Source organism: Sprattus sprattus (genome assembly GCF_963457725.1).
Source record: "Sprattus sprattus genome assembly, chromosome: 7".
NCBI classification, from domain to species: domain Eukaryota; kingdom Metazoa; phylum Chordata; class Actinopteri; order Clupeiformes; family Clupeidae; genus Sprattus; species Sprattus sprattus.
In genome coordinates, this window is record NC_137926.1 from 33,279,990 (window position 1) to 33,307,503 (window position 27,514).

The following is a 27,514-nucleotide window of genomic DNA, read 5'->3' on the forward strand; positions in this document are numbered from 1 at the left end:
CAACACAACTAAATTTCTATTTTACAACATTGATTCTCTGAGGACACTTCCTTTTTGCCATGAAATATTGCGCAGAATTCCTTTGAACTTTAAAAAGTTCACTAATATCGAGGTATACAATTATGATCGATCATTATAGCTTTTGTGGGACTGATTTATAAGGAACATTCAATAGCCAATAATTAAGAATCGTCCCTAGTTTATGTAACGTTATATCGTTGAAATGTAATGTTGTAGCATATGTTTGCATAGGTTTATTATTTGGCTATATCTAATCTTAGCGTTAATGTTATACAAATACAAACAGCGTAACCCACAGTTCCTAGTGTGTTCTCTCTCTGCCCCTCTATCGCTATGCATGCTAAAGCATTACACACAGAAGAAGACCTCTGCATTTTCAAGAAAGTAGGCTATATTATGCCGATATTGCAGGAACAGTAGAAGATGCCGTCGGGCGCAGCTTTCCGCAATGGTGTGGGCGGGCGCTTCATGCAGCAGGGATAAAAGGGTAGCACTCCAGAGTTAGCTACGTAGCAAGGGTTGCAATCCTCGCAACAGTGTTGACTATGTTATGTCTGACTGGATGCTTACCTTCACCGCACTTGGCTATTGCATTTTTGTTTGTTTTCATATCATACTTTGTGGATGAGGACTTCGGATATGCGCAAGCGGGATGAAGAAACGAACCCTTTTTTCTACCCGAAGTAAAATAAAATAGGGATTTTCAAAGATTGGAATTACTTCTCCCATTCCCTATGAAGAAGTCAAAAGTAAGTGAACTATTGTGTATGTCTCCCATTCCTATTTGTTAGCTTGAGCAGTGTGATTTAAATACACAAACAGGCCTTTTATGTTTGGAATGTGGTCTGATATAGGCTAAAGGAAGTGCGGGAAAGTTTTTACTGCCCAAGTAATGAAAAGGGCACACTGAGACTGCTACGTGTGATTCAAACTGCTTGAGAAGGCACCGCTGTGTATGGCAACGCATTGCTTGCATTTGGTCAGTTTTCTTAGTACCGTTCGAATGAAATCCACAGCGGTATTTAAATCTACACACTGTAAATTGACAACTTTGGCAATTCCATGGGGCTGGGTAGCCTTCTAGACAGGTTTCGCCTATCCGTGGTGATTAAGGAAGTAGGTTAGGCGGAGAGAGAGGCTATGGTAAATAGGCTATGGTCCCCACGCTGGTATATGCCTGCTTGACAACGCTCACCTTGCTATGCGGGGATGCCGCCTGTTGTCGACATACATTATGTATACACACGCGTTTTCTGGAGGTAGACATGTCGCTATTAGTGCTTCGAAACTCTTCTGTCACGGGTTTTTACTACGACCATTACAGAACCCCCCGCCCCCTCCCCCATTTCTAGGCCTATTTGTGCTTGTTTGTGTGTGTGTGTGTGTGTGTGTGTGTACGCGTGTGTGTGAGGGAGTGTTCCTGAGAAACATTTTTATTTAATCCACATGACCTCTAGCCGATCAAACGCATGACTTTAATGAATGAATCAAATTGTATTATTTGAAAACAAAGATAAACAAAAACAAATTATGAACAGGCTATGAATGTTTTATGAACTGGTTTCAGATCATTAATAAAACAGTTTTAATTGTTTACACAAGCTATATCTAGTTAGGCATTTTTCACTTGATTCAGGGAAATGGTTACTGGATCTGTTCAGTCCTTAAGTGATATCTCTCATAGGTGAAAATACCAAGGAAACCAAAAACAGGTGTTCCAACAGGAACTACTTGCTACTGATTTTCTGCAGTAAAACATTTCCTCATGACCTAATTTACATATTTGACATAATGTTGTTTGTTCCAGTACCTAACAGAAAGACATTCCAAGCTGAAGAACTAACAGAGACATTTTTATTGCATGTGTTTGCCAGTCATAATATTTAATCATGCATGGTTAAGTGTGATTGTGCAAGATTCTACCACGAATATGTCACTATTCTGACAGATTTCATATGAAAGGGGATCATATGCTAAATATCAGCTTTGAGTACACAAAATGTTTTGAAATTACATAAGAATTGGAGAATCAAACAATATATATAATGTGTCAGTTCAGTCATCCTCAAGTACCCTATATAAATGACTTTCATCTTCAAGCATCTTGTTATAGTATGAATCATTGCTTAGCTTTAAAAAATGAAAAGATAATCATATAACATGTTTCTGTCATTCCATTGTCATTCTTTCAGCGCCTTGCACCTATTCAGGAAATCCTACAGACTGTGAATATCATAGTATGTTACAATATGATACCAATTCAAATATACTGATGCTAGCCTGTTTATAATTGGTAGCTACACGCAGAAAATGCAGTCAAAAGTGAATGTGTTCACAGTGAAGAATGTAATATGTTAAATTGTTCTGGCTAAATGAAAAACATTGTGAAGTAATACTTAGAAGTATAGTGTTTGAGGAGTAAGTGAGTTTTACCATTTGTTGTAAGTCATTACTGTTGATACAGACTAAATGATGATATAATATACAGGGCTCTCAGACAGTGTATGATCTGTGCCGAGTGTCTCTCTTCACTTTGGCAGCTCAATTGCAGATGAAAGATGACCAGTCCTGTAGCATCTTGGATGTGGAGCTACAGCTTGAATGTCTGTGCTTGGCTGAAGCTGCCTTCCGTGTGCAGAGATCCAACAGATACATAGCACTGGCATTCATGTATTATGCTCAGTGATGTATGTTAACCTGATCTCCATCTCAACTTTTCATCAAGATTTGTAGTTCATGCAGTTACTAGTAAAACTTCTGCTTATGGAATGCACTTTTGTACACTCCATAGGAGTTTCCTAACCTTTCCAAACTCAAGTGATGAACGACACTGCTGTCTTAGGAGATAAACAACAGGTTATATTGTTTAAGGGAAAAAAGGCACTGGATACTTCTGATTTGCTGGTGAGCTGAAATGACCCTCTCCCTCCTATCGTGACTTTTATTTATAGCCATTATCAATTCGGACCAGAAAACAATTTCTGAATAGGCCACCTTTGGTTTTCTACAGTTGTATTGTGAATATGAATGCTCCTGCAGTACTGAATGGCTTTTGATACATATCTGCTCTGATGGGCCCTGGTGTTGGAATGTTATGTTATAATCTGACTGTACAAACAAATGCCTCCCCCTAATGTGGATGACATCAGAGAAACGACAAGCATATGGCACAAACATTAATGTAAAGACATGACATATTACAGAAGACGCAGAAGTTTGATCTTATTTTAAAACATGACATATTACAGAAGACTCAGACGTTTGATCTTATTTTAAAGACATGACATATTACAGAAGACGTAGAAGTTTGATCTTAATTTTTAAAGACATGACATACTTCAGAAGACGCAGAAGTTCAATCTTGTGGAGACTAGGGCTGCAACTAACGATTATTTTGGTAATCGATTAATCTATCGACCTTTTTTTCGATTAATTGACTAATCTAACGATTGTTTCCATAAATTTAAAAAATGATTAAAAATGTTGGAATTTGAATTTCAAATGTATTTGAGTAACAAGTTAATACAAATGTAATCATCATAATAAATATATTAAATAGTAATACAAATTAAGAGTTCAAATATGCTTTTAAAAGTAAAGAGAAAGTCCATATAAAGTTTTAAAGTAAAGAGAAAGTGTAAATAAAGTTTTAAAAGGAACTCAAAATAGCAATCAAGCCTCTGCAAGTGCAAAATAACTGAGCTGCAGGTGACATTCAAATCCAACATATGAAAAAAAAAAATCCACAATCTTTTGTTTGAAGATTGCTAAGTGGAGGAGGTTAACTATTCAGAACAAACGAAAATACAGGCTACTCTGATAATTCACTGATATACCACATTGCACTTAACATAACTGAAATAGCGTTAGCAAGCATCCTCCATGAGACGTTCTGTTTTCAAACATGTAAGAGTAAACCTTACAATAAGTTATAGATATATGTCTATGATAATTGCTGTTACTGTTCTTATGCTCCCACAGCCCATTCTCTTTGAAATACTGAAGTAGTACTTCTTAAACTACTAATAATTGACCATCATTGAGAAAAATGACAACTTTTCTGTTAGTCATATCTGATGCAGCAGCTCCTAAACCAAGCTTTGTTTATTGTTTCCATGGTAACATGAGCCATCTCAGAATAATTCGGTTTTCGCAGCTATTTCGCACTTCCTATATGCAAATCCGAATGAAAAGTACCGGTAGCTCTGTTAGCGTCTGCAAAAAAAAAAAAAAATCTATACTATATGACGCGTCGACGATACAAATCCGCGTCGACCATTTTTCACAATCGACGTCGTCGACTAATCGTTGCAGCTCTAGTGGGGATCCTAATGTCATATCAGGTGCTGTCTGATTAGAAAACATTCTGTCACACAGCAACAGCAGAAGCAGGTATTCTATATGTTTTTGCACGTCCCGCAAATCCTATGACCCACTACCCTTTCCATCAACTCCCCAATAATCACATATGTCTTTATTATTATAGTTGTATTTTCAAAAACACAGTGGACCAATTTTTAGGTCTTTTTAAGGGAAAAAAAACACACAGTTGCAATTGTAATATAATTGTAATAATTTACTTCCAGACATTTAATAATGTAGTTACTTGTTTTTTTCATAATTATTTTCGCAGAGAACAGTCTTTCACTTAACATAAATCAACTCAGTATCCACCACTTAGTTGTATTATTGAGTACCAAGAGATGGCTACTTACATATTTGTCTATCTGGCAAAGTGACATTTGTTTATGATTTGCAAATAACATTGGTAGTGTATATGGTCTCAAAGACTGAACTTTCTCTGGTTTGCTCTACTGCACTCTACTAATGTTACCCAAAGTAAACTAAGCTAAGTGTAGATTATCAAACCTCCTCCTGAGTTGCTTTGAAGGCATCTCCTGACTGTACCCTCCCACTCAACAGCCGACTTAAAGAGAGAGAAAGGAAAATGCTGGAGATTACCCTTAACAGTACCATGGAAAGGTAAACAATAGGTACAATGAATGTTCATGTAGCGAGTCATATTCCTACTAATGAACATACATGTCTGATATGATCTTTTTAAAAATATGTTATGACTGTTCATAGGAGGCCATCATTTTTTTATCTGGCAAGGGTAGTTTTTGACATTCTCCATGTACCATTTTGAAATTGTTCTTTATTTTTCTACTTTGTAAATGGGTGGATTATGTATGTAACAAGCATGCAATACACTCATTTTGTAAGTGAAAGTGATCCCATTATGTTGATGTGCTAATCCAGTTAACTAGCAGCTCGGGCAGTGTGTCTGGATGGAAATCTGATAGCATAGTGCAATTTGTGAACCAAACTCAATTTAAGATCATATGTGGTCAATTTTGGAATCTCTAGCTTCTTCCTGTCACATTGTTAATGTTCTTTTAGCCTTTACCACCATGTGTTGTAAAGGTGAACTTAACTCATCATTATTTTTCTCTGAACTGTGTGTGGCTCGTCATAAGTATCCTTCATTCTGGTGTGCCTTGAAATGGTGTTGATATTGATATTCTATGGCAGTGTGTTATTTTAGCTTGTCATGTGGAGTGGAGGGGCCTACAAGGTTGCATTTAAACATTCAGAATATAGCGATATTGACCTCCTATGTGGTAAACTCAGTGCATATATTTATGATTTCCTCTCTTCTTCTTCTCTTGGTCATGCAAGAGTCAAAACACCAATTATGTAGGTGTGCGTGAGAGTCTGATTCAGACACTCTGGGTTTTTGAAAATATAGTAATATATAATAGTTTCAAAGTCTAGGTAAGTTAAGGTACAATAACATGTACCAATGTACATGTACAATAGCAAGTAGCAGCTATGCAAGTCATACATTGCAGGGTTTTTTATCTTTTTACTCTTACATCTGTTGCCAAAACATATTCTGAACTATGATAAAGAACTGGTTTGGTCACTTGAGTTGATTCTCTTCTATTCTGTTAGTATAATAGTTTCAACCTTTGGAGTTAAAAGCCTTATCTCAATTCCAGATTATCATTGCACTAATATGACATATTACCCTCTCTGTCCTTGAGAATTAATGGAATGATGATGTCATAAAATGTAATGATTCAAATGTATCAAACGTGGAGTAGTTACTGGTGGTGAAGATCTCAAGTGGGGTTGGTTAAAGATATTCCCACTCAAAGGGCCAGAAAGACCTTGAATGGAACTTTGCAGAACACTTTAAATGTTCTGGAAAATGGAAAAGCATGCCAAAAGACTTGCCATGCAAAGACCAAAAAAAAACAGCACTGACTGAACTAGTTGTATTTCTAGAATCTATAGAATTTCTATAGAATGACATAGCCTGGCTAACTAGTGGGAATGACCATGATAGAATGACATAGCCTGGCTATCTAGTGGGAATGACCATGATAGAATGACATAGCCTGGCTATCTAGTGGGAATAACCATGTACTATCAAATTGAATTACTGCTTACTGACAGAAATACTGCGAACATTTTAAAAGCCTGCATAATGTGGCTTCATCTGTGGTTATCATCTGTATTCTCTGGCACATTTATCAGATCAAAACAACTTCGATTCAATATCCACACCATCACATGTGCACATTATAACAGCAATGTAAATGATTTGGGGCAAAGCAGTGATTCTGTGCTGCCATCAAAAGTTTTCTACGTTTTCTTATTATTGTGTGATTGTGCAAATAATCACATATTCTTCTTATGTTATATTGTAAATATTCCAGTCATTCTTGGTGCCCATTCAATTCCCACAGTTTTCACAATATTGATTAAATTGCAGCTCTAACAGGTCCTTCTAAATGGAGTGTGCTTGTGTGCAGCTAATTGATAGGTTTGCAGTTTTGAAGCGTTTACTTTCCCAATGTTTGAAGCGTTTTCTGCTCCACATAGGGGTGAAAGATTGCTAGTTACATTACAAACATGAGGCACACCATTCACTCCGATGTGTGTTATGCTCTAAATGGCTTCATTGTTTAATTGCCTCTGCCATTAGTGTATGAAAAGGAAGATGTCTGAGGCATTCAAATGTGAAGTGTTTTGAGTGCTCTATGAATTAAAAAGCGCTATATAAATGCAACCATGTACCATTTACCATAACGATATTAGTGTGACTGTGGAATAATTGAGTAGATGTTTCGCTAGTGGCTGTAGCCAAACAAAACAGTCCATTGCTATGCTAGCTCTCTGCTCCGTTCGTTATTAACATATGCCATTTAGCATGCCAGTAGTGAGAAACGAATTTGGAATATTGTTATTTGTCCAGTGGCAACACACCAACTCCACACCAACAGGAATGGCTGTATAATGGGTGGTCCATATACATTTTGTGAGCGATGATGGAGATGTGAAAAGGTTCACTGTAACTCCTGGAACATCATGCAACTGCTGGTACTTCTACAGAACATAATGTGGTTTACTGATATGGTTATGTTAACCTTTAAATCGCTCAGTAAAAAACGAGGCAGAGAAATGTCCACTAAAAGGGGTCTAACAGGTACTCAGAAATGTTTTGCCACGATACAGCATTGCATAACTAACAGATAACAGTAACTTGGACAGGAGTACCCTACTTACAAACCCCTGCAACAACAACTATAGGTGGGCCTACTAGAACCACGCTAGCCCAAAATACAACAGATACGTACTACTGCAGTGTCACCTCATCTCATACATGTCAAGATTTTCCCCCATTTAAATGGCTTATGGACGTAAACATAAATCATATGGATTATAAAGAAATTGGTTCAAAACGTATTGTGAGCTCTTTGTTTCACGAGGGATCAAATTATGCATGAACACACAGTACTGCAAACTGCTTGGTTCTGAAGTCTTGCTCAATATCCTGCGGCAATGACCCTTCTATGATTTATCACTTTCAGTGTGATCACACCCTCAGACCTTGAACCTTGATTGTCAGCTATCGTCCCTGAAAGCCCTGAGCTGAACTCTGAATCTAAGAACGTCTGATAACTATAAAATGGCTCGGAATAAACTGCTGTGCAACTCAGGATTCTAATGACCACCAAAGTATATATTTGGGAAAGACGTTGGTTGGGTCTAGTATACTTTGTTTAGGCAAGGCAAATGTATTTATATAGCACATTTCGTACATTATGCAATTCAATGTGCTTTACAGAAACAAACAGTAATAGAATTTAAATTGAAACACAAAAAAATACGAAAAAAATCGGGGTTGAGACGTTATGAAAAAAAAATTAAAGATAAAAACAAACACAGTTACTAACAATAAATCAAAATAAACCAAGTTGATTCGTAATTAACTGAATTAATGACTGATTAAGAATAAAAACATTCACAGAAGTGCGGGCCATCACACCGAGGCAGCCATACCAGGCGCCATCACCAATGTTGTCTTATAAACAGGAATTATTTCAGGCTGCAACATGAAACACGGCGGCTGGTTCCAAAACAGTAGAAAACTAGCGATAGCTAACTAGCAGTAACGTGAGTGACGTATGTATGTATGAGTATGATCTGTATGAATTATATTTTATTTTGTTGCCAGGCATATTTCGTGGGTCACATTTCAAACTGCCCCATCTCCCAATGTTAACTTTGTCCTTTGGCGCTCACGCTCATTGGTGTTTTCATAGCAACAGTCTTATGACAGTGAAGCAGGCAGCATTTAACAGCGCAAGCACAAACAGAGCTCGCCATCAACCTTTTAACAGAGAAAATAGCGAAAGGTAAACGGTCAAAAGTGTGGCTGTATTTTGCACAAAAAGATTTAAACACCGCGACGTGCAGCAAATGCAACAAAACAATTGCGTGTAAAGAGGGGAGAGAAGGCAAGAGTCCTTGGCAGATCTGCAACCGCAAAATACAGCCACACTTTTGACCGTTTACCTTCCGCTATTTTCTCTGTTAAAAGGTTGATGGCGAGCTCTGTTTGTGCTTGCGCTGTTAACACTCTAAGGTCCAAGGCCTTTTAGACTTTTCTAAGTTGTCTGACATGCCTTGATGTTTTTGTACATTTTGCTTAACTTAAAACATTGATGCACAAATGGAATATATGATTCTATTCTAGACGACCTCAGCAATAATATCATTTAAGTAAAAGGAATGTAGTAAAAAAAAGTTTAATTTAAATCAAATGTAAACATACCCTTGGAAAATCCTTGTTTCAGAGGTGCTCAGACTTTGTACATAAACACATTGTAAAGATTTATTCACAAGACTTTTTATTTCTGAGCCTTGTAAACATAGGTGTTGGCTAAACACATGTTAGTTTAGCATTCAGAAAGTATGTCTTGTTTCACTACCACATATTTATAATTTCAGAGTGTCCTGTACCATTCCTAAATCTGTGCCCCTACAAATGCATATTGATGAGTTGGTGTGAACAAACCTGTGACACCTCTCGCAAAGACAAAGGCCATATCCTAATGGCCCTAGAATGTCTTTGTGGCCCAAACCCCCCGGAGTGAATCTTGCCACATCATGACCCAATGGAGATCACTGAATCACCATCTCCTTATCATATGAATAGCTGTCATTTGCTAATGGGTGGGTCCTTAGCAGCAGAAACCCCACTCAGATACTAGAAAGTGCAACACATCAGTTCTATTCCCCTGACAAAGTGCTTATTTATTTTAAAATTTTGAACTGTATATATTATAAAAGAAAAGGGTTCAATGTTTCCGTGGTTGTTCTTTTTATGTCTCTAAGACGAAAACTCGCGGAGCTTTACATTTTTTTTGACAAAAAAATTAAAATATCCCGTACCAGGGATATAGACCTTAGACAGTTAAATGCTGCCTGCTTCACTGTCATAAGACTGTTATTTTTATTTTGACGTTAAATAACTTTCATGACCACAAATATAAATTGGCCAGCGATTTTAATTTGCTTTTTTGTTCATAAATGAATGTAGAATGGTCGGAGCAAAGCCTCATGGGAAATGGGATGACCGACATGTCATGTTGCACTGTTCCAGACTCTTTATTATCAATAGAAAATAGAATAACATAACCTATAGTCTGCTCTGACCACCAATTTTATTAACCACCATAATGTATTACTGTGCAGATTAAATGTAGGCTATGCGGTTAGGCTAAACGTTGCTAGTTGTAGCTTGTCTACTGGCTGTTTACCCGTGTCCTCCTGTCTTCTTCTACGTTTTTTCAGTTGTCTGTAGCAGCGCTAAAGCGTCACCAACAGGCGTGGGGGATGTACTACACTCGGTCTTTACGCAAATCTCTCGTTACCAGGCTCCGTTCTTACGGAATTAAAAGATTCGGTACGTGTGAAAAATGAACCTGATTCAGTGAAACTAGACTCCGTGTAAAGGGGGCCTTAGAGAGCTCAGAGCTGCCATAGACTCCCATATGGTCGGCGCCCCTCCAGGGAGGAGGGGCTTTTCTCAGTACTGACAAATGGCAATATACAATGTTCTGACACATTTTAGTGGTTGTTGACAGGGGCTTACAGTCTACCACACATTTAACACGTAAACACAGTACATTTCTTATTTAAATTATTTTTTACATGTCTTTTTAAGTGGGGCGGCGCCCTTGCGCCCACTATTGACGCACTGCCACTGTTATTAAGTATATGACATATTGTCTAGCTCTCATAACTATCGCGCTATGGGGACACAAAATGTGATTTGTTTTCCTACCTGTCCTACCACTCTCTGCTGGACTAATAAGTAGCTTATTTGCTGTCTTGTTTTGTCTTGTGTTGCACTTGCTTGATGTTTGACTGTGGCAGGAAAGTTGTTGACTCACTAGTTTGTGAAAATTTCAACAGGTTTCGGTGGTTCCATGGCAATGTTCCGAAAGCACATTATTCCGACAGCCCGCGGTTTCGAAATTGTGAGCACAGCAACGTGAACCACTATAGCCCACATCCCAATGAATTGAACACACAATCATAAACATGTAAATGCATTTATTTCACAAGCATGAACTTTTGCATCGCGATGATAAAAATACTACATGAAAGCCAACGCCTTGCATGCTTTGTCAGTGCTTGTAATGTCCTGCGACAATCTGCCGGTGATTCTCTTCGCACGAATGGTACCCCATATTCAAAACCAGAGTTGGCTAAATTAACAAATATTGCCAAGGAAAAGTGATATGCGTGCTAGCCCGGTGAGCGTCTCCGTTGCGCAAATTAAATGCTGTGCGTGTTTTGTGCCACTTAAAATATTTCTAAATTATGCCAGGGGGACTATTTTTCAGAATATTCAGATTTCAGAATATTGGGCTTTGGGAACACTGGGCCGTCCCCGTCGTTAGGTTTAGCCGCAAGCATCTCGTTAGCGATTATCAATTCCGTTGTGCTGCCTTAAAGGCGATTTGGGCTTATTTAAAGATAAATGACGACAACAGGACTAAGGCACAGTGTAAGATCTGCACTGCTACGGTGTCGAGGGGCAGAAAGGAAAGTACTTTGTTTAACACAAGCAATTTGATGAAACATCTGAAGACGCACCATAGTGCTAAGACAGCTAAGTACACAGAGTTCACTAATGCTAGTGGCGCAAGACCGAAGCAACCAATCTTGACCTTCGTCTTGCAAAAGAAAAAAACTTGCATGCACACAGAGAGAGAGAGGTATAGAGAAAGACTTATAGTGCCAAATAGGTTAAGTAAGGGATAATGTATAGAACGCAGGTCATTGTCATAAGCCCCGACAGGGCGAACAGCACCCCGACGCGAAGCTTTCTATACATTATCCCGCTTATTATACGGCTACTTGCCAACACGAAAAAATTACTTCACACAATGTGTTTTCTTTACAATTTATTTGTCACCATTAGTATTAAAAAGCGGAGAAAGCAGAGAAATAGTTCGTCAAAGACGTTGAACTTCAAACATTTAACAAACATTCTTAAGAACACAGCTGCTCAGCCGTCCGCTGAAACTCCATTGATAAGTTACCGGACAACTTGCGGAGTGCTACGAAAGACGTGAATCAGAGGCAAAAAGGCCACTTTCCTTGACAGCAGTCATTATTGCATAGCAACGGTCCGCTATCGGTTAATAACGAACCGCAGAACGTTGGGAAGCCCCATTCGAGTGAATGGAGCATTCTACAACATTAAAAAGAGCCGTGTAATAAGTGGTAATATTTGCATTTAGTCTCATGTGATGAGTTTTGTCTCTTTGAAGGCTTTTTTTGTTGTTGTTAAAACCAGAAAGCTCTGTTTATTTTTGGCTTGGGATAGCCGTCTGTTCATTTTGTACTTTAGACTTGACATAACCTGCAGAGGATAAAATAAAATCTGCCTCCAAATAAATTGCACTTTCATGGAGACCAAATCTAAGATATATCGGTATTTGTACTCGGTATCGGCAAGTACACAAATAAAAATAGTCGTACTCGTATCGGTTTGTAAAAAAGTCCCTACTCATAACCCATTGCTCCATTGTTATACTTTCGACAGGGCGAGTGGTAAATTCAGCAAGACAACCCCTACATATGGTCACAAATGTAACACTACAGTGTAATAACAAGTGCAGATTTCAACAAAATGTGTGGCAGAATTTTTGGTAGGAAACAATCTTTATAAAATGTTTCAGTGTCAATATTAAGAGCCCATGTTGGTTCTTTGAGCACTGGCAGAATGACAAGGAATCACTAATTACCCACAACTGAGTTTAGATCCTTCTTTTAGGCTGTACAGGCCAAACAGGGTTTGAATAAGGAAGGAGGGTGGTATTCTGGATCTGTTTTTGAAGTTGTACAGGCCGAACAGGGTTTGAATGAGGAAGAAGGGTGGTATCCTGGATCTGTTTGTGAGGCTGTACAGGCCAAACAGGGTTTGAATAAGGAAGGAGGGTGGTATCCTGGATCTGTTTTTGAAGCTATACAGGATAAACAGGGTTTGAATAAGGAAGGAGGGTGGTATCCTGGATCTGTTTTCGAGGCTGTACAGGATAAACAGGGTTTGAATAAGGAAGGAGGGTGGTATCCTGGATCTGTTTTCGAGGCTGTACAGGCCTGTTTATTTAGTTTTCTTTCATGTCATTAAACTGGGGCATGCTCTTTGAATGCAACTCTTGCTTGAGCGATCAAGAAGTTCTTTCATTAAAATCTCTTTAAAGTATATTTCTGCCTACAAGTCTATTATCGGGTCCGAACACTCATTGCTGACTAGGGTTGGGTACCGAGAACCCGTACCAATACGGCACCGGTTCCATACAACCGGTACCTACTCGGACCGAAATACAACGCAGATTTCGGTGCTTCCTTTCAGTGCCTGAGCAGATTTTGTATTTTTTATTTAATTTTTTTTTTATTAAAAAATTAATAATTTAACGAAACTAGCGATAGCTAACGAGAAGTAACGTTAGTGGCGCAGATCTTTCTGAGTACGATCTGTATACTGCTCACGCTCATTGGTGATAATGTAGCATTCCATATGGGACTAGTGGAAACGGGATTTGTGTTGAAGAGTTGCCATGGTAATGGTAATGGGTTGACTTGTCGGTTTCAAGATAAGTGTGGTTGTTCTAAGCAGAAGTTGGATACGCTTTATTAAACGGAGAGCTACCGTCTCATCCAAAGGTATTCCTTCTCAATGTGAGTTCTTAAGAGAGCACTAACTCGGACGCTACAATAACATTGCAACAGTCTAATGACAGCAAAGAGCAGGCAGCCTTGCACAGAGCAAGCACAAACAAAGCTAGCCATCAATCTAACTGAGAAAATGCCGAAAGGTAAACGATCAAAAGTGTGGCTGTATTTCGCACAAAAAGATTCAACGCGACGTGCAGCATATGCAACAACAAAATTGCGTGTAAATGGGGAAGATAAGGCAAGAGGCCCTGAACCTAAACTCTTAAAGGGGCAGTACACATTCACGAAACTAGTGGGTTTAAATAAATGCAAACAAAATAATATTTTTTTTTACTCTGAAGGCAAACATGCTCATATTTCTGCAAAAGAAAGACTGAAGTGTGAAGTGTGTGTACAGAGTGTGTTTTGTATTTATTTATATGTATTTAAGTATACTGTAAACAGATGTTAAAAGTTAATATATTGTTCATAGTTTGAAGTTAAAAGGTTTGAAGCCAAGTGTTTTGTATTTATTTGTATTTATAATATACCTTAAACAGTTAATATATTGTTAAATTTGAAAAAAACTATTTGTCTTGGCAATAAATAAGGCTTTAATGTCTTTAATAAAAAATAAAACAAAATATCGGTTCTGGCACCGTTTAGGCACCGGTATCGTTTTAAAAGTATCGGTTAAGTACCGGTATCGGAAAAAACCCAAACGATACCCATCCCTATCGCTGACCCCACTGGCTGTGACTGGGGTTATCCAGCCACTGTGGACCCAGCAGACATTGGAAACCTCCCTGAGGATTTAGGAGGTGAGACATTTGTCAATTCTAATTTCAGTTATTGGGAGCACTGACGGCATTGAGTGTAATCATAAGTGTGCTTATATCCAGGACCAAGCTTTTGGGGATTCCAGGGGTGGCTTTTTTAGCAACAAAGACTGCTACACGGCAGAGGAGGCCCCAAGTCAAGTCTAAAATGGGGCCTGTTACCTCTCTGCCCTATTCTGCTCCCTAGTCAGCTAGACCCATCTTGCTTGCTCCCAGCCTGACCCAATCCAGAGTCGGCTAGCTTTATGTCTTTTAGTTCCCTGATGAACCCAGTTCCTGAGTCCGCTAGCTGCGCTCCTGCTCCTGATCTTGTTTCTGAGTCGGCTGGCTTTGGGCTGGCTAGCCCCTGGCCAGATCCTGTTTCTTAAGTACCTCAGGAGTCACCATTCTGGGAAACATGTCTGGCCATCAGACCAGAGCCATGACGTGGCTCTAGACACCTTGGCCCAGCACCATGGCCTCAGCTGCTCTGCCCTATGGCGACCACACTGCCTAATGCTCCGACCGATGCCTCACCTGAATATGCTGATGCCTCTTCGGTCCATGAGTGTGCCTATGAGTGAGCCAGATGACGTCCCGCTGGTCCCTAAATCTGCTGGATTATCAAGTGTCTTTTATTTAGGCCATGTTAGTGTGAATATCCTTGTCTAAATTTTATAAGCCAAATCTGTGGTCAAGTGGTCTACGATTTCTCCAGACTCTTGTGTTTTCACTGTCTTAACGACTCCATGACTTTTTATTTGGTGTTCAGTGTTTAGATTTTTGGCTTTGTGGATTCTGATTCCTGCTTGTCTGACCTGTGTTTGGGGAATTGTTGTGTTTTTTCTTTTCTCACCATTCTTCAAACTGCTGTCAAGCTCGTTGTTCTGTGTTTTATGAACTGTTGCTATCCTTGATTTGTTTTTGCTGTGTTTTTTGGGATGATCACACTGTGGAAACACTTCTTGTGCTGGGATCATGAACTGCTTTACCTACCTGGTCTGTGAAATCGTTGTTCAGTCTATTGAAGCTGCCTTGTAACATCGATCGATGAGGATTGCCCCTTGAATGCAATTCTTGTCTGAGATCAAGAAGTTTTTTTTACAAAATTGTATTTCTGCTTTCGAGTCTGGACCCTTATTGCGGGCCTCACCGGCAGTGATGCATACCTACAGGGTTACCAGCCCAATGGCCAATCAAAACCAGCCCAAAACCAGCCCAATGGCCAATAAAACCAGCCCAAAAAACAGCCCAATATCAGAACTCAAAATATGACCCTGCCAAACCGTATACACTGCTTTTAAAGTCCAACAGCATTGCTATCATTGCCAAATGTATTGCGTGTGTGTATGTGGGCGTGTCCCAATGGGACGCCAGATCAGCACGTACACACATGGATATATGGGACAGTTCCATGTCCATGTGTGTACGTGCTGATCTAAAGTCAGTTTGGTATGATTTGGGTATAAATAAATTATTTCATTTAAAATATGGATTTTTATTTAAAGATATTAATGTAATTTGCATGCAAAATAGGTCTACCCAAACCAGCGGACAAAAAAATTCAACACGCGACAACACTTCAAAAGTAGCCAAATTCCGCTGGAAAACCACGGACCTGGTAACACTGCATACATACCTGTGGTGTACCTCATGTGTCAATCCAGATCTGTCATGTGTTTTTAACTACACATTACACCAGTTTGACAGCCCTGGGCTCTGTTCGGCGTACAACTGAAGCTAAGATAATTCATTTAGCTCGCGACTGGAGATTAACTAGCTCGCTAATTGAGAACAGGCCAAGCCCGTCTGGCGACGGGCGCTAATTTATTTTAACCTCTCGTTAATTTATCCCAGGCTAAAATCATCAGCTAAATTGCGCGTGCACGTCCTGCTTCAAAAGGCAGGATAGGTCGATCACCAAAACCATGATTTTCTTTTCCCAAACAAAAGTCTAAACTCAAAGAAAAAGACTCATTTTTTTCTCCGCTAAGGCAGGATATGACCATGAACGCATTATGAAGAATTCAAGACCATAATCATGTCAAAATTCAACACTGCCTCGTCTGTGACCACAATATAAGAAACCGTCTTTAGACTGACTAACTTGTGATATATTTTCCAATATCTAATATGTGACTCTTGTGCAATGGGTAGAACTCAGGGTTTGCATGCTACAGATCGCTAGTTCGAACCCCTCCGCTTCCCTGGAATTCGTAGTTTTACATCTCCTTGTAAATTGCTTTGAATAAACCGTCTTCGAAATGACTAAATGTAAATGAATTAACAAGAAATTCAATAAATTGAACCATGAAACTATATTGTGTGCATTTCTCTCTTCTTATCATGCATCCACCTTTTCTACAAAAAAATATATGCTGTGAAGTAGACTGAGGTAGACTTTATTAACTAGGCTACTGCACAAAAACTAGAGACGTTTGCAAAACTATACGTTTGCAAGGATGTAAGTTGCATTTGTTGATAACGCATGGTTAATAACATCGTGATTGTGGGACAAGATCTTAAACAACTTTCGCCAATATCTCCGTAATGGAGATGGGTTATATGCTCAAATGTCCTGGGATCAAAGAAAACGTTAGTAGGCTATTCATGTGCAAATCAAGTCTCAGGCTGCGAATGAAAGTTATTTCGGGTTTATCAACTGTAGGCTACCAATGTCATATAATTATGAGTGCATCGCCGACATTACAAAAAGTGAAGACATGCAATGATCTACGCTGGTGTATGCAATAAATGACTCGAGAAGGTCTTCTAAATTAATTATTCCTTGTCGGGTGGATCGGTAGCGCTCATACAAGAACTCATCATGATGGAAAAATGGATCTTCTTGGCGATCGCAAAGAACTTTTCCTACGCTAATCAAACTACAATATGACTCCTTGTCAATGGGATCCCTCCTTTTGGCGTGGGTGTGGCAAGTTTAGCCAGCTAAACTTTGGTTAGCCTGCCCTGGAGCAGGTTAGTGCTAAGCGATTAATTACCATGGTGATTGATCAAAAGTTGCTTCCGCGAACTGGCTAAAGCGGTGTTGTCTTTTTTTTGCCTGGAATTTAGCTCGCTAAACCGCTTAGCGAGCGTCGCCGAACAGTACCCAGCACACGAACGAGTAAGTCACTGCCACGAACACAAAAGGCAAAAAGGTATAAATACAATACATAATTAGTCATGTGACCAATTAACTTGCAAACAGACAGGTGACAACAATGAACGGAAAACAGACACAGGAAGTAAACAAAAGCACATGTACAGGCATCACAAACACAGAAAGCACATGTGCACACAACATCCCACCATAAGCCTCTAGTTGGCGGCCTCTAGAGGCCGGAGGTCCCAACTCGAGACACAGGTCTCAAGTCGTGACAATAATAACATTTATGAGCCTGTTAGTGGCCAAAAGGAGCAGTTTATTGATGCAGAGGTTTGCCTCATAGGATCCCACTGTATAGCTGTTGGAGGATAGGAAGAGAAAAAGAGAGAGAGTAACCAAGCAATTTTCATTAATTTTTTATTACTTTATTACGAACTTTTCCTACGTTAATCAAACTTTATGACTCCTTGTCAATGGGATCCCTCCTTTTGGCGTGGGTGTGGCAAGTTTAGCTAGCTAAACTTTGGTTAACCTGCCCTGGAGCAGGCTAGTGCTAAGCGATTGGTTACCATGGTTATAAGCTTCGCCGAACTGGCTAAAGCGGTGTTGTCTGGAATTTAGCTCGCTAAACCGCTTAGCGAGCGTCGCCGAACAGTACCCTGGTTCAAATGATGAAACCTTTGACATGTACAAAATAATTGAGTGTGGGATGACTTTACCCTTGCTGAATTGCCAATGTTTTAATGGCCACTTTGGGCACTGAAAATATATATTTTGATGTTCATGCTGACGTTTTTTTTCAATGATAACCTTTTTTTTAGTTTCTTCATGTCAGCCATTTTCAGTGCTGATTTTTTTTTATGCCAGTACTTTTTTATGTTAACTTACTGTCTCTGTTTTGGCATGGAAGGGGTGGGGTTTGATGGAAGGGGCAAGAAATGGAATGGAAGCACAATAATAAGAAAGCAATATATTGTTCTTGCGCTGTAATAATAATAAGAAGCCTGGGAAGAACAATACAGTGCATTGCTTTGCATGTTCTGTAATAAGAACAATGTATTGTTTTCCTTTGTAAGCACTGTAATTAACAGGTAAGTGTTAACATGTTTGTGACTTCTGCTGAGAAAAAAAATTGTTCTTCACGCAAATAGAACTTCTAGTTTTAGGTGCTGCGTAGATACGTATAGGGATGGGTTGCTTGATTGGTATCTGGTCTTGGCAGGCGTCTGGAGTAACGAAGTAATTCTCACTTGAAACCACACTGTCGCGTGATCAATGCTCCAGAGCATTAAACCACACTGTCACGTGATCTTTGGAAACCAAGATTCATTTACTCTCCAACACGTCAGGCATGTCTGAAAATTGAGGTTCGATTGCCCCGTCCTATTGTAGGGATTGTGTCAACTGCAAAGTTTAATGATCTGTTTTGTTGTCTTCTGGATGATTTATCAATTTTATGTTTTGGGATTTTATGAAGAATATAGCCAACCATGCACTGAAAAGAGTAAGATAAGAGCTGTAGGTGTTATACCTAACTCATAACTTAGGTTTAGTTGAAATTCGGCTAAAATACAACTGTACGACGTGAATAAAATACAAATGTACAAGGTGAAATGAAATACAACTGTACAAGGTAAATAAAATACAACTGTATGAGGTGAAATAAAATGACAAAAAACATTGCACTCGCAGTAGGCCTACAAATTTAACCACCAGATGTCGTGAGGGAGGAGGGTGCTAAAAGCTTCGTAGCTCCAAACCACTTGTGCTATGTAAGTGTCACTGTTTCAAAAGCTTCACTTGGCATATCCCTAGCCTTCTTGAGAAATTATATAAAAAATATGTGAATCAGAAGCACCAAACCTGTTGCCACTGGCAGTGATCATACATTTTTTGCAGTGGTCATTATACAGAAAATATCGGACCGCTGAACGGTGGGATGGCCCACTGAAATCAATGGAACACTCTACAGCATTCTTGGGACCCATATAAGAAAGATGGTTATTGTGGAGGGCAGGAATGCATCAAATATACAAAAATGCAAATACATTTCAAACTATTTCAATTCAACAAATGCATTAAATAAGTACCAAGGAACACAACAGGTGGAATTGCTGAAACCATTCCAACTAATGACTGAAATATTGTTTAAATGAATGCAAACCGTAGCATTGGTGTTTTTAAGAAAGCACACAAAACATCAATTTGATGTGAACAATCAACAAAGTACACTCAAACAACACTCATATGCATGCAGCAAACTGATATTAAAGGGATAGTTCAGGATTTTTGACATGAATCTCTATGGCATCCCCCATCACCAGTGTCATGCAATCACGCTGACTTACCGACCGCAGCGTCCTGTGAGCAGAGTTCTCGTCCAGTTTTGGTCAAACCGAAAGTAGTCCGGCAGGTTTGCTAGACCCAGCAAAATAAAAAGTTTCTCCTCCCAAAACATTATGTGTTCAAAAGAGTGATATATTTTCATCCCAAAAACATGGTAGTGGAAAAAGTCACACCTCGTTATCACTTGGCCCTATTTTCAGTATGCACTATACCGCAAACTCACAGCTAGGGTCTACCTGTTTAAAAGTTGATTCGCGAAAGTTTGATTTGCCAAAGTTGCCTGAGAGAAACGTCCGTCACAGGAGGTTTCTCTCAGGCAACTTTGGCAAATCAAACTTTCGCGAATCAACTTTCGAGAATCAAACAGGTAGACCCTAGCTGTGAGTTTGCGGTATCGTGCGTACTGAAAATAGGGCCAAGTGATAACGAGGTGTGACTTTTTCCACTACCATGTTTTTGGGATGCAAATATATCACTCTTTTGAACACATAATGTTTTGGGAAGAGAAACGTTTTATTTTGCTGGGTCTAGCAAACCTGCCGGACTACTTTCGGTTTGACCAAAACTGGACGAGAACTCTGCTCACAGGACGCTGCGGTCGGTAAGTCAGCGTGATTGCATAACACTGGTGATGGGGGATGCCATAGAGATTCATGTCAAAAATCCCGAACCATCCCTTTAATGCTGCCTTTATGCTGTGTGCTGCTTGGTTATTATTGTACAAATTAAACAATACATCCTACCATCAATGACTATAGCAGCACTTCCAATACGAAATAATCATCACGATAAGAAAGTTTTGTTAAAGTACCACTGGCTTCTTTGTTTGTAGCTCGAGTTTAATCCTTTGTTTGCCTCTCTCTCTCCTAAGATGTTTGCTGAGAGAGACCTTCCATTCACAGGTGTCCTAACTTAAAGAGTAATGAGCAGCCTGCACTGGCCTGCTGGTGGTGCATTATGGGACATTTTTAGTCTTTTAAACAAAGTTAAGTGACCTGATGTGATGAGGAACTTAGATGAATCCTGATAATGTTATTTTTACCTCAACAACATCCTGTACTGGTACTTATTCCAATGGAGCGAAAGGAACCGCAGTCTGAACACATTGTATGGCAACTAGGTCGTGTAGGGAATGTTAAGTGTTATGTCCATTATGCTCAGCAGTTTGTGCAACATTCTTTTCTTCACAACCAACTCTTAAGGGCTCCAGAGTAGTCCTCAGCACAGAACCAGGCGATGTCACTGGCTCTGATGCTGCTTCCCCAATCCCCAACAGATAGCTGCAAAGAGAATTCCACTAGACACAACAGACTGATTATTACCAACCAGACTGTTATTAGCAACTTTAAAGGAATAGAAAATAGGTACAGTACAAGAGGGCATAACTATTTTGATATTTGAGCTCAACAGCCCTTCCTTCCATGCGACGTATTTATTGGTTGGAATAGTGTATGGCTCGGTTAGAGCCACTTTGTTTTCCATTTACAGAGCCAGGACTATGTATAAACACAGAATAAACAGCTAGGGTACAGCGGGAAGCAATTTGAAAAAATGTCTTTTGGATTACAATCCTGGACTTAACCTTTAATTATCAGTCCTACTTGCACGTCAGCTCTTATCACTGCTTTACAAATTTTATTTTATTTTCAATCTTTAAACGAACAAATACGCATAAATGTAACGTAATGTAATGTAAAGACGTCATGGAGTAAGTTTCTCTAAGCTCATCTTCGACAAAAAATTGCGCCACCTATTGTTCTGGCGGTGAATTGTTTTCAGCACCCACAGCCTTTGGAAAACCATAAACAAAAAAGAGTCTATAAAACCGTCCCTATCCATCCGCCCGCCTATCCGTAACGGAGTCAGAGTACCCTAATTTGGCCTTAAGGGGTAACAGGTGAGGGGTGGAGTCAAGAGCACACCGAGTAAACAAACAGCTTAGTGTCACAATAAAGTCACATGTGTTAACTAACACTGACAGGCATGGGGGAAACAAAAGAATACAAGTTCAGGTTCAGGAGTACTGGCAGTTTGTTACAGCAACCCGTTCCAAGGGGTTTGTTTTCAACCATGATAAATTAGACCCAATTTAAATTAAGTATTGTGGGAAACCATCAGCCCATTGTGTAAAGCCCTCCTCGTGTAAAGAGCTGTGAGTCTACCTGTGAGAGTCCACCCAGCAAAGACAATCCCTTTCCTCCTCATTTTCTCTCCTAGCCCTGTACCTTTTTCAGTAATGCTTTTTTGACATTCCAGTCATACATAGCCAAGTTTGTAATTTTGGGCTCACAGTTATCCCTGAAACTTGCACAAGGTCAGAAGACCCGGCCACACCTACAGTACTGTCTTTTAATTAGGCCTGTTCTCAGAGCATCCATCTATCTGGTAGAGGAGGTGGAACCAGCTTTTTAGGCTGGACTCACACGTATGCGTTGGAATGCGTTGAGCCGTTAAGGGCGACGGATCCCCATTCACTTTGCCGAACTAAATTGTGGGTCCGTTCAGTTTGGCAAAGGATGACGGCACCCCATTCAAAGTGAAGGGGGATCCGTCGCCCTTTACGGCTCAACGTTGTCACTGAAGCTTCTATCTTGGTGGCCCAACCAAGTGGTTATGGTTGAAGTGTAAGCATGAATAAGAACATTTAGTCTTCCATGCATGACACATATAGCAGGCTGGTCAAAAAGTGAAGTGAACCATTGGATCAATATTCTTAATGCTTTACATTGCCTGAAAGAGCCTCCAATAACTATCTCTATTTCATGCTCACACTAGCAAGAACTTATAGGCCTACTGCAGCTACTTAAATAGCAAAAAGACAATGTGACGGATCTAGATAAGACAATCTTAGTCCAAACGCATCAGCCCAAAAGTAACTTGGATCCACATAACGGATCTGTGGCACATACCGGCCAGTTCTGGTCCAGCTCAGTACATTTGATATTTAACTGATTCATACATGAAATATATACAATTAGTGAATTGTTTGTATTAATATGCACTGCATGCATTTGGTTAGTATTTGTTGAAAAATGCAAAGTCCAGGTACATCAAGTGTTTCTCACAATATCCAAATATGACCTCCTGAGAAATATGAAAATATCCAAACTAAGTATTTTACCTGGTCAATGATCAGATCTTTGAATATTTCGGCAGTATTACTCATTCAAACAAATATGATATAACTTGTACAAATGTATTTGTTGTTGTTTGGAAACAATTTTGCCCAACCATTTTTTTACTTTAAAAGGATCAAATCATTATTTTCACTTCTTCATATTCATTTCAAACACACTCACACACACTCACTCACACACACACACTCACTCACACACACACACACACACACACACACACACACACACACACACACACACACACACACACACACACACACACACACACACACACACAGTAAAGCCAATACCATCACCTTGCGCCACTCCTCCTCTCCAACAGCTGTTCTGCTGCCACACGTCCTGGAGGGGACTTTGGTGTCAGCATACCCAAGGTAAGAACCACAAAATATTTGGATTACAACTGAAAACTGAAACATTTTAGGCAGAATTACAGCTATAAGTTAACTATCATCAGTTGGGTAGCTAGCTTACTTATCATTATAGTGGATATCTGAGAATATTGTTTAATTAAGTTCTGTAAATATTCTGTAACAAACCTGAGTAACAAAGATAATTATTATTGGAAGGGGTGGCTTGCTAACTATTACAATACATAAACTGTTTTCTTGAGTTTGCACAACAAATTTGGTAACACTTTTCTTTAGGCAAGGAATGTTAGCCATTAACACGTAGCTAATTGGTGTATTACTGGCCAATAAGGTCCATCAGGGTGCATTTATCACCATTTTGTGTATTAGGTCAGTTTTCACCAGTTTCGTTCTCATTGAATTGGTCATTTAATCTTGGAAAAGGTCTCTGTAATCACAAGATGGTTACTTTGGAGGGATGTGGTAGCGTACTTTTTGTATGGTCTGAGGAATAGTCTTTTTTTTTTCTTAATAATAATTTCAAGCTCACACAAGATTTCATCCCTTCTACCTTGTCATTAGACAACTATCAGCTCTCTCTTAAGAACAAGGAACCTGTTTTAAACGAATAATTAGACATTTACAGTTTATTGAGAATGAATGTGTCTGAAGTTGTAGTAGGCAAATTTCATAATTTCAGTCTTATTATTACATGGAAAGTAATCCTCGACTTCAGAACAGGCAATTTATGTTGGGTCAGTAATGATATACTATGTAGGTATCACTAATTGAAGTCCATTCACTGCACTTAAGCAAGTGTCTACTTTATAAGAACAGGGGCCCTCCCTCCCAGTCACCACTAGCAGGCTGGGTGAGTACAATTACCACTACTTGTTATTCTTTCCCTGTAAGTAACATATTCAGACAATGTATTAAGAGGCTAAAAACGTTCTATTTGTATTAGGATTAACAGTGATCTTAGGTTGAGACCAACTAGTTGGTTATTAACGATATACCAAGAATATATGACATATTCAGTGACAAATTGGCAAAGGCAGGCTTAATACATGATCTATGATGCTTATTGGGCCCTTACACAGACACATATTATTTATGTGTTAATGTTAAACGTATGTTCCCTAAACTAAAGTGTTACCTTTTTTATTGTTAGAAGTCAGTGGCGTACTGTGGGGTTAATGGTTAAACAAAACACTACTGTCAGTGATAATTTGGCCCGTTTGTTTTATGATCTATTTCCAGAAGCCTGCAACAGGGCATATGAGAATATCAAGAACCAGTCAAGGACAACCTCTGAAGGCAATAAGGAGGTGATTCAGAGGCGGAAACCCTTTACAAGCTGGCTTGATAGGGTGAATTATCAATTATCAATTTTATTTAATTAGCTTCCCTTCTTTGGTTGTAAAGTACACCATCTTGATTGGGGTAGAATGTGCGCCTGTATTTGTGGGTTGTGGGTGTTGCACGCTATGGTTAGAGTGTGGTGACATGCATTGATTATGTGATCAGCTGCCAGTTTAGTGCAGTCCGTCTTCTTGTTTGTCTAGACTGGCTTAACTTTGGATTCAATTTGAATTGTTGATTTGGTTGCCTTCAGTAATTACTGTCACCCCTGACTGGCAATGCACAACCAGTACTTTAAAAGATATAAACAATATAATTATAGAGATAAACAAAAATATTAAGGTGTGAGAAATACTGTACTTCATTAATGTTCCAGTGGAACCAACCAATTATTTAATACAAAATAAATATAACCAAAGTCAAGGTTTCATAACTATTGGCCCTACTCATTTAGAACTTTGTGAACTCACCCATGGGAAGGACAACAGCATGGACCATTCCTTTATGCAGATTCTTTCAAGACCCTTCACATTCTTGGGTTTGCCTTCTCATCTGAGCCCACACATCTTTGATTGGAGTGAAGTCACTGATATGGCCATTGCAGAACTTTGATTTTGTTGTTACAGAACCATTTTTGTTTGGATCTTGAGTTACGTTTTTTGTCATTGTCTTGTAGGAAAATCCACCTATGGCCAAGTCCCAGCATTCTGGCAGAGGCAACCAGATTATCAGCCCAAATTGCCTGATACTTGATGGAATTCATTATGCTATCAATCCTAACCACTGCCTCTGTGAGGTGCCTCTGCTTCTATGCATCTCTGTTTGGATGCAAACATGCTGATGCTATATCTGACCAAAATGTTGGAATCATCTGACCAGAGATTCTTCTGGCAACCTTTTAAAATAGCCTGTGGTTTTGGAGGTGGCGTCTGAGGGTGCTTTTTGAAAACTGGTGATACCAAGACGCCACCATGATCTGTAATCGGTTCACAGTGAATCTGGGGGACTTTGTTGTTTCTGTCACCATCCTCCTCCCTTTTCTCGGGGTAAAAGATATTTTCTTCCTCAACCCACTCACTGAGTTTTTAACCTGTTGATTTTTAAAACAATGTGATTTAATGGTTCAATATAGTTTCTTAAGACTTGAAAAAGTGGAATTTAATTCCTGGTTTAATTTTGGAACATGTTATTCATAATAATCTTTAAAGGTACAGTGTGTTAGTTTTAGCGGCATCTAGTGAGTTTGCTGAGTTGCAGCCAGCCAAGGGTGAGTACCCTTCCTCTACAAGCATGTGAGAGTACCTACAGTTGCCGTCAAATGCCATAACAAAGTGAAAAGTCCCCTCTTGGCTTGTCCATTCTGGACAACTGTAGAAAGAGGGCTTGTCAAATGGCAGAGACAGGAAGAGGAACACTCCTTATGGAGAAACGGGGCTCAAGGGCTCATTCTTAGCTCACAAAAACACATATTAACAATTTATAGTTACAGGTACATACACAATGACAGGTACATACACAATGAAAACGTGATTATGAATACTATATTCCGTTTCTACTAATAAATGTCACTTAGAACTATACACTGTACATTAAAGGGTGCCATTCATTGTTAGACCTTGATGTGGAGGAAATTGAATATTAATTTAAATCAATAAATGGTTTTGGTGGGTTCATTTGAAACATTAATACAATAATTCTCATGGTATTTTGGTCTTTTGAGATTAAGTAGGAAATTCTGAAGACATTTCTTGCACACATAAGATATACATTTAACATGAACTGTAAAATTATGTTCAGTATATACACAGAATATACAGAACCAGAATGAAACAAATATAATAACAGCATACAAACAAGCAAAGAAAATTCTATTCTCTCGAAGCAGGCTAGTTGTATCATTGAAGTTACAATTAAGAAGCTCAGATCTGGAGGTCTGGAAACATCTTTTTGACACAACTACCATTATCAATCATGAACTTGTTTCAATTGCTTTGACCAAAAATGACTGGCAGTTTCAGAGAGGCTAGAGCAAATATAGTCCTCTCCACCAGATCTCTACAATGAGGTCCAGACTTCCAGGCAATATTCCTTAGATAAACTGAGAGATGTTTTAAGTCCAGTTTAAAGATAGAAAGGGTCTGGTTCAAAACAGCAGATTATTCTAAAGGTAACAAAAGGACATGTACCTTTGTGCCCAGGAGAAGAGACGGATACAACATTGGCAATACAAACAGTCACAGCTCTACTGTTTCTTTCCAGTTATTGAGGTAAACAGACGCAGGTGTATCTCTGTAGAGATCTCTTCCATGTTCTTAGACATGTATAATTGTCAGGGCCGGGCATCGGGAAGCGAACCCGGGCCGCTGGTTCTCTGGTCGAGAGAGCTGCTCACTGAGCTAGCGGAGGAAGTAGGACCCAAGTGCAAGATGTATGCAGGAATGGTTTTAATTACTTCTCAGAACACAGGGAGTTTCAAAAACGCAAAAGCAAAAATCCAAAAGCTCAGAAGATGATACAAAACGTAGAACAAAGTAGAGAAGCTGATCTTAACAAAGAAAGAGACTAGAACAAACAAAAGACTGTGACTTGACTGAAAACTGGAACTAGAATGTGTGATAATCCTAAAAGCCATGAGAGACTAGAGCCCTGAGAGACGCAACACTAGACACTTAAAACATGAAAGTTAGAATCCAGTACTGACCAGCACACGAACGAGTAAGTCACCGCCACGAACACAAAAGGCAAAAAGGTATAAATACAATACTTAATTAGTCATGTGACCAATTAACTTGCAAAACAGACAGGCGACAACAATGAACGGAAAACAGACACAGGAAG

At 39.2% G+C, this 27,514-nt stretch overlaps 1 protein-coding gene across 2 annotated transcripts in view; it reads left to right on the top strand.

Annotated features, from left to right (window-relative positions):
* The first annotated feature begins 638 nt into the window (after positions 1-638).
* Positions 639-27,514, top strand: part of kitlga (kit ligand a) — a 61,883-nt gene continuing 35,007 nt past the window's right edge. For both annotated transcript variants that reach the window (XM_080841914.1, XM_080841915.1), the window contains exon 1: positions 639-770. In XM_080841914.1, coding sequence (XP_080698040.1) covers positions 756-770 — 15 coding nt within the window. In that variant the 5' untranslated portion in view covers positions 639-755. The remainder of the gene's footprint in view (positions 771-27,514) is intronic.